Here is an 8,658-nt window from a genome sequence, read left to right on the forward strand (position 1 = left end):
GGAGGAGGAGGTGCCATATTGATTCCCTTAGACAGTACAGTATGAGGGTATAGCTTATTGTGTGCCCAGAACATTCCTTCTCTGTATATTTGTATTTATACATATGGGAGGAGGAGGTGCAATATTGATTCCCTTAGACAGTACAGTATGAGGGTATAGCTTATTGTGTGCCCAGAACATTCCTTCTCTGTATATTTGTATTTATACATATGAGAGGAGGAGGAGGTGCCATATTGATTCCCTTAGACAGTACAGTATGAGGGTATAGCTTATTGTGTGCCCAGAACATTCCTTCTCTGTATATTTGTATTTATACATATGGGAGGAGGAGGTGCCATATTGATTCCCTTAGACAGTACAGTATGAGGGTATAACTTATTGTGTGCCCAGAACATTCCTTCTCTGTATATTTGTATTTATATAATGGGAGGAGGAGGTGCCATATTGATTCCCTTAGACAGTACAGTATGAGGGTATAGCTTATTGTGTGCCCAGAACATTCCTTCTCTGTTTGTATCTTTCTAAAATGTAATTTTATGGTTAAGTTCCTTTTTAGCTTTACATACAGCTATCCTTCATCCCTACAAAATATTATCTTCTCAGTAGGGTAAGGGAGTCTTACTTCTGCCCATCACTTATCCTAACACCTTAGTTGCATTTGGTTGGCTTTCATTATAGTCCAAATGGATGCCGTCCTTCCAGATGAAAAGTGGAGGTGTCTGATAACCAGGAACTGTAAAAATCAGTGTTGATCATAGTGATCATCTGCTGGGAGGAGCTACTGGTGAATAAAGCATCCGACCCTTCCTTGTACCTATCTTATGTATCAGCCTGTACCACTGATTCACTTCCCAGCTCTCCCTGTAACACCCCTTTCCCTCCTCTAATCTCATTGGCTCCCTCCTGTCTGCTGGGAGGAGCTACTGGTGAATAAAGCATCCGACCCTTCCTTGTACCTATCTAATGTATCAGCCTGTACCCCTGATTCACTTCCCAGCTCTCCCTGTAACGCCCCTTTCCCTCCTCTAATCTCATTGGCTCCCTCCTGTCTGCTGAGAGGAGCTACTGGTGAATAAAGCATCCGACCCTTCCTTGTACCTATCTAATTTATCAGCCTGTACCACTGATTCAGGGAGACAATTCCACATCTTCACAGCTCTCACTGTAACAAACCCCTTCTTATACCTAATGTGATATTGTAGCAGTTTCACCAAACAATAACCCCTGGGTAAATGATGAAACCACAAGTTCACTTGGGAATCATGTGACATAAAGTTACAGTGTTATATCAGGTTTTTTTTCAGTAGGGTGAGAGATTTTATCCCCAGGATCACCTTTCCTATGAGTTTTGGCTGGGTCCCTGGAAATAGCAACACAGTAAAAAAAACATTAAAGAGCATGTAAAGCCAAAAGAATTCTAATTTTTACTTTCTTTAATTAAAAAGAAACCTATGTCCAATATACTTTAATTAAAAAATGTGTACCGTTTTTATAAGAAACCTGACTGTATGCAGTGAAATTCTCCCTTCATTTACTGCTGTGGATAGGAATTGTCAGACGGTCCCTAACTGCTCTGCAGGGAAACAATCATACTTATGAACAGCAGGGGGAGCCCCCGCCTTACTTCCCAGCCATGCAGAACTCAAGCAGCTTTGTTTGTTTCCCTGTAGAGCAGTCGGCAACTGTGTAGAGATTTGTATTGGATTTTATTTTTGCCTTTACATCCCCTTTACTGTTTCCAACTCCAGCTGCAGGGACAAAGATCATGGAGCCAGATTTAAACAGATAAACTGGGATTCTATTTGGAGGATTATTTTGCTGCAGCCACTGGTTCTGCAGAGTTGGAGAAAGTTTATATTAAACAATACAAAAACTATAAAATCCACATTAGATCACATGACAACACAGGACCCAGTGCAGTCTGTATATTCTGATTATTAATCAGTCTTGTGTATCGGCTTCTGGCAGATATTATTTGACTAGTGCTGTTTTGATCATTTATGACGATCCCTAAGCAGCTCAGATCACACTGAGCATGTGCACAGTCTTGGTCTTGCAAAGATGTATAACAAAGTTACAAGATGGTGACCCCCTGTGGCCAACTTTGAAAACATAAATCATTTGTTTGATTAGACTTGTGGTGCAGTAAGTTCATGTTTATGTTTAGTATACAAAATACAGCATTTCTAGCCTAATTCTATTTTAGACTTTACTTCCCCTTTAAACACAGACCAGCAGCCCTGACCAATAGCTTTTTATAATATGTGTATGGGGGGGGGGGGTTACCGTGTTTAGCAGTGATGTCTGATTGGTCCTTTAACTTTGGGGTGAAGTGGGCGGGATCTGGGGTGGAGCTTGGGGGCGTCAGAAGTAGTTGTTGGACCCCTGTGATTGCTAATGGCGCCCTGCCCACTCGTGTCAGACGTGACGTGACTAAGAAGTGACAGGTCAGTCTAAAAGCCCAAATGAGCCAAAACAAAGAGAGGAATAATGAAGTGTTTGTGGGTAAAGCTCGGGCAGGACATTGGCCAATCAGGACGCAGCAGGCGCCAGTAAGGGCGGAAGTAGGAAGCGACTGCACGTGGCGGCTCTTTAACTCTGCCCTTGGGAGGAGTCAGGGGAGGGAAGAGTCGGAGGGGGCGGGAGTGGATCCCAATGGGGCGGTTATGGTCCCTGATCAGGGAAGAGAGGGGCCCTGGGATCCGGTCACCATGTTCCCCCCGATACCGCTCGTGGCGTTTGTAGCGGCCGCTGCTTCTCTGCTGCTCGTCGGCTTCTTGGTCCGACACATCGTAAAGCAAAGGCGACCCCGAGGCTTCCCCCCTGGGCCCCCAGGAATCCCTCTGATTGGGAACATCCTGGCCTTGTCCTCCGACCCCCACGTCTACATGAAGAAGCAAAGTAACATCCACGGACAGGTATTGACCCCCAACTTTATACACTGCCCCCCCAACTTTATATTCCCTCATACACTGCCCCCCAACTTTATACACTGCCCCCCAACTTTATATTCCCTCATACACTGCCCCCCCAACTTTATACACTGCCCCCCAACTTTATATTCCCTCATACACTGCCCCCCCAACTTTATACACTGCCCCCCCAACTTTATACACTGCCCCCCAACTTTATATACTATCCCCCCAACTTTATATTCCCTCATACAATGCCCCCCCAACTTTATACACTGCCCCCCAACTTTATATACTATCCCCCCAACTTTTTATGTGTGATGTGATATATACTGTGTGTGATATATACTGTATGTGATATATATATATATATATGTGTGTGTGTATGTGATATATGTGTTATACTGTATGTGTGATATAAGTGTGTATAATAGACTTCCCAGGATGCAATGGGTAATGTATAGAAACTAGTGTCCAGCTCACGCAATGGAAAGAGCTCAGTAACTTGATGTCTGGAAATGTCTGTGATTCATTAGAAAGTGGAGGTGACAGGAAAGCTCAGCAAAGTCAGGGCAATTAGAACCACTGCTCTCTATACAATAAATAGAAATGTAATGAAATATCAACCTCACTGGTCACTGAAACTGACATTTTATTGTTTAAGGCTTCTATTAACTGTAACCCGGTATGAGCAGAATCAAATTCACTGCAACTTCTACAAACAGAATTCTACTCACCCTGTGGGTGTTTCTAGTAAATCTTTATATTTAGCTCAAGCGCGGAGACCGAGCAAAGAGATGATGAAACCTGGACTTGAATTTACTCCAAGTAACATTTCTCTATCCACAGGCCAACGGGTTCAACTCATTTTTGGAATTCCAGCACTTGGTCTGGGCCCCTTCACTCAGAACAACATATATATAAACATTGGGGGTCACCCTGCCATAGTTCCAGCCGTACCCCACAAATAATCACTCACCCCAAATCTCCCCCTAACTGACCTTCAGACTGGGCCCCCTTAGCTCATAACAAGGTTACAGATATATAGAAACATTGGGGTAACAGTCACCCTGCTATAGTTCCAGGGGTACCCAGGGTACAAATAAACACTCACCCCAAATCTCCCCCTAACTGACCTTCAGACTGGGCCCCCTTAGCTCATAACAAGGTTACAGATATATAGAAACATTGGGGTGTCACCCTGCTATAGTTCCAGGGGTACCCAGGGTACAAATAAGCACTCACCCCAAATCTCCCCCTAACTGACCTTCAGACTGGGCCCCCTTAGCTCATAACAAGGTTACAGATATATAGAAACATTGGGGTGTCACCCTGCTATAGTTCCAGGGGTACCCAGGGTACAAATAAGCACTCACCCCAAATCTCCCCCTAACTGGCCTTCAGGCTGGGCCCCCTTAGCTCATAACAAGGTTACAGATATATAGAAACATTGGGGTAACAGTCACCCTGCTATAGTTCCAGGGGTAACCGATAGGGATGTGTTTAACGCATTCGCTGACCCCGTGAGAGAGAACACGAGGGAAACATGCGAGTGATGCAGGTCAGTGAATAGTGATAGGGATCAGCGTTTGTGTAAATAGGTCCCAGTGTGAAACACAAGCTGCTCTGATGGTGCAAAAACAAAACTGCCCCCTGTGTAAATTGACATCCGGAAACAACTGTTTGGGTTCACACTTACCCAGGCTGCTCTGCCACTTGCACACTTATCTGTTCACCATAGAGTCACCACACTCTCATCCACACTGGCCCCTCCTCCTCTTGCACACTTATATCACCTGTATCCAGTACACTGATCTACCTTGTGTAATTGTGTTACTACTCAGACTTCTCTCCCACACACGTGTCTATATTGGAGCAGCAGAAGGATTGGGTTTTGGTTCATTTTGTTGACCCTAAGCCTTTGGGGCCCCTCTCATGGTGAGAGTGGGAGGAGCCTACGGGCAGCCAATAGATGGGTCACTGTGTGTAAAGGGCAACACTATTGATCTGCCTGTTACTTATCCAATAGGATCAGAGAATAGGGAAGTTAGTAGTGAGGATCACCCCGTCACACCTTGGCACCCAGCCTGTAGAGGCAGCACCCATGTGGCCTTGTGCTTGGATAACCCGGCTGTTTGTGCCTTCAATGGGGCCTAGAGCTCGGATGATTGGCTGAGGTAATCATCAATCAAGTGTGAGCTTTATTCCCTGCTCCCTATTCCAAGTAACCCTGTGGTTTTCCACTCAGATCTTCAGCCTGGATTTGGGGGGGATTTCCACGGTGGTCCTGAATGGATACGACTCGGTGAAGGAATGTCTGGTGCGGCAGAGTGATGTCTTTGCAGATCGCCCATCCCTTCCACTGTTCAAGAAACTGACAAATATGGGAGGTAGGTGGCGGCAAAAAATATTAAGGGGCTAAAGGTTTTGTAGGACATTACCCAGACTCCCTGACTGTCAGGAGATCTCTGTGGGACCGTGGGGTGGAAGAAGCTTCTCAGATGGTTATGTCTTTGCTTCCCTCCCAGTAGAACCTACTTACATCTTTGGGTTTGGGTTTCAGGCCTCCTCAATGCCAAGTACGGCCGCTGTTGGACAGAGCATCGCAAGTTGGCCGTCAGCTGTTTCCGTAACTTCGGGTACAGCCAGAAGTCCTTTGAGAACAAGATTTCGGAGGAGTGTCTCTTCTTCCTCGATGCCGTCGACACCTATAAAGGGAAATCCTTTGACCCCAAGCACCTGGTCACCATCGCGGTCTCCAACGTGTCCAACCTGATCCTGTTTGGCGAGCGCTTCCGCTACGATGACAACGATTTCCTCCACATGATTGAGATCTTCAGCGAGAACATTGAGCTGGCCACCAGCTCCTGGGTCTTCCTCTATAACGCCTTTCCCATTATTGGCCTCCTGCCTTTCGGGAAGCACCAGCAACTATTCCGAAACGCTTCCGAGGTCTACGACTTCCTACTCCAAATTATCGGGCGCTTCTCAGAAAACCACAAACCGCAGTCACCCCGCCACTTCATTGACGCCTATATAGATGAGATGGAGAGGAACGAGTCGGACCCCGACAGCACGTACTCCATGGAGAATCTGATCTTCTCAGTTGGTGAACTCATCATTGCCGGAACTGAAACCACCACCAACGTGCTGAGATGGGCAATGCTTTTTATGGCGCTTTATCCAAACATCCAAGGTGGGTGACCCTATGTCCAGCAAGAGAGGCATATAGTTCTTAGAGCAGTGGTTGTGAAACAGTTGAAGGTCATTTTGAAGGTTTAACCTTTTGTGAGGACCCCCATATCTTCCTATATTTGGTGTATCAGTCATTCAGCTACATCTCCAAGAATATCTAGGACATCAAATATATATATTCTCCCCAAACCTCACCCTAAGTGACCTTCAAGCTGGGATTTCAGGTGACCTTCAAGTTGGGATTTCAGGTGACCTTCAAGTTGGGATTTCAGGTGACCTTCAAGTTGGGATTTCAGGTGACCTTCAAGTTGGTATTTTAGGTGACCTTCAAGCTGGGATTTCAGGTGACCTTCAAGCTGGGATTTCAGGTGAACTTCAAGCTGGGATTTCAGGTGACCTTCAAGCTGGGATTTCAGGTGACCTTCAAGCTGGGATTTCAGGTGACCTTCAAGTTGGGATTTCAGGTGTATCTAAGAGAGTAGTTGGCCATTCTCCAAACCCTTCTCCTGCCACCTTTAGGAATCAAGAACCAAAAATGACCCTCTCCTAAATACCCTCTCCTAATTTATCAGGCCAAGTTCAGAAGGAAATAGATGCAGCTGTGGGACTGAACCGAATCCCAACGTTGGAGGAGAAATCCAAGATGCCCTACACGGAGGCCGTGCTGCATGAAATCCTGCGCTTCTGCAACATCGCCCCCTTAGGGATCTTCCATGCAACTTCTAGGGACACTGTGGTGCGAGGTTATTCGATCCCGGAGGGCACCACAGTCATCACCAACCTGTACTCTGTGCACTTCGATGAGAAATATTGGACCGACCCAGAGATCTTTTATCCGGAGAGGTTCCTGGACAGCGCTGGGCAGTTTACAAAGAAAGAAGCTTTTGTGCCTTTTTCTTTGGGTAAGTACCTCTGAACCAAATCCAGTGCCACGATGGGCCGTGCCCAGACAGAGGGGAAGGTGAGGGGTAACTGGTATTACATGATGTTCTTCTGGTCCCAGTATAGTTCGACTGATGCTCTGGGTTGGGTCCAGCAATAGGGAGAGATTGATTTAGGATCAAGCCATAATTAGGGATGTCCTATAGTTCTTTATTTGGATTTGTCCTGTTTGTTTGGTGCCCATGTTGCCAGTCTGGTTGTGCCAATCTAACGTTTCTCTTGTGCCCATAGGGAGGAGACACTGCCTCGGGGAGCAACTCGCCCGCATGGAAATGTATCTGTTCTTCACGTCGCTGCTTCAGCGCTTCCACCTTCATTTCCCACAAGGCTTCGTGCCCAATCTCAGGCCCAAACTGGGGATGACGTTACAGCCGTACCCGTATGTTATCTGCGCTGAGAGACGATGAGGGCACTGCCCGGTCTCACTGAAACCCTCTCATTCCCACAGATACATTCATCCTCCTGCTTGTAACACCATGGACTGCGGCAGAATGTACAGTTAGTGAGGTTTCACCAGTTCACGTGGAGCTGCCATGCTGCATATTATGACTTTTGTGGATGCGCAGCCGGTGTAGAAATAAGAAGACTGTCTTGATACTTTGTATTTCATTCATCATAAGGGAACCAACTGGTTATTTTTCTCGGAAAACCCCAGCACTTGATAAGGCTTAAGGAATTGGGATCCAACTTAACTTATAATTCCCAAATGTACCTTTTTAAAAGTATTTGCTTTTTATTAATCGGTTCTGGGCAATTTTTAAAATAAATTTTATAGATGTATTTGCTTCCTTTGCACTGATGTGTTATACTGTTATACAGATAGCTAGAATCTCAGCTGCCATAAAGCAGGACAGGACTGCTGCTTACAATGGGGATCATTTAGGATCTGTGCAGCCACTGGGACAGAATGTTCTGTTATACAGATAGCTAGAATCTCAGCTGCCATAAAGCAGGACAGGACTGCTGCTTACAATGGGGATCAGATAGGATCTGTGCAGCCACTGGGACAGAATGTTCTGTTATACAGATAGAATCTCAGCTGCCATAAAGCAGGACAGGACTGCTGCTTACAATGGGGATCAGATAGGATCTGTGCAGCCACTGGGACAGAATGTTCTGTTATACAGATAGCTAGAATCTCAGCTGCCATAAAGCAGGACAGGACTGCTGCTTACAATGGGGATCAGATAGGATCTGTGCAGCCACTGGGACAGAATGTTCTCTTATACAGATAGCTAGAATCTCAGCTGCCATAAAGCAGGACAGGACTGCTGCTTACAAAGGGGATCAGATAGGATCTGTGCAGCCACTGGGACAGAATGTTCTGTTATACAGATAGCTAGAATCTCAGCTGCCATAAAGCAGGACAGGACTGCTGCTTACAATGGGGATCAGATAGGATCTGTGCAGCCACTGGGACAGAATGTTCTGTTATACAGATAGCTAGAATCTCAGCTGCCATAAAGCAGGACAGGACTGCTGCTTACAATGGGGATCAGATAGGATCTGTGCAGCCACTGGGACTGAATGTTCTGTTATACAGATAGTTAGAATCTCAGCTGCCATAAAGCAGGACAGGACTGCTGCTTACAATGGGGATCAGATAGGA

General features: G+C 46.0%; 1 protein-coding gene across 5 annotated transcripts; it reads left to right on the forward strand.

Moving 5' to 3' along the window:
• Nucleotides 1–2,440: 2,440 nt before the first annotated feature.
• Nucleotides 2,441–7,829, forward strand: cyp2r1.L (cytochrome P450 family 2 subfamily R member 1 L homeolog). Of its 5 annotated transcripts, none has more exons than XM_018257234.2 (6): nucleotides 2,451–2,918; nucleotides 5,161–5,302; nucleotides 5,476–6,108; nucleotides 6,428–6,571; nucleotides 6,680–7,009; nucleotides 7,281–7,829. In XM_018257234.2, exons 1-6 carry the CDS (start codon nucleotides 2,466–2,468, stop codon nucleotides 7,454–7,456), a joined length of 1,878 nt encoding a protein of 625 aa, XP_018112723.1. In that variant the 5' UTR covers nucleotides 2,451–2,465; the 3' UTR covers nucleotides 7,457–7,829. The 5 variants fall into 5 exon arrangements, with proteins under 5 accessions (XP_041445615.1, XP_018112723.1, XP_041445612.1 ...); XM_041589678.1 differs by having other exon boundaries at nucleotides 6,428–6,547; XM_041589680.1 differs by having other exon boundaries at nucleotides 6,452–6,571.
• Nucleotides 7,830–8,658: the final 829 nt, after the last annotated feature.

The sequence above is a fragment of the Xenopus laevis genome, chromosome 4L (assembly GCF_017654675.1).
Source record: "Xenopus laevis strain J_2021 chromosome 4L, Xenopus_laevis_v10.1, whole genome shotgun sequence".
Taxonomy (NCBI): domain Eukaryota; kingdom Metazoa; phylum Chordata; class Amphibia; order Anura; family Pipidae; genus Xenopus; species Xenopus laevis.

Excerpts from the sequence above, each read along its gene's own strand:
- cyp2r1.L (XM_018257234.2), top strand. The coding sequence starts at position 2,466 with ATGAGCCAAAACAAAGAGAGGAATAATGAAGTGTTTGTGGGTAAAGCT. Across the intron at positions 5,303-5,475 it reads GAAACTGACAAATATGGGAG|GCCTCCTCAATGCCAAGTAC; the intron begins GTAGGTGGCGGC and ends TTTGGGTTTCAG. Across the intron at positions 6,572-6,679 it reads CCTTCAAGTTGGGATTTCAG|GCCAAGTTCAGAAGGAAATA; the intron begins GTGTATCTAAGA and ends CTAATTTATCAG.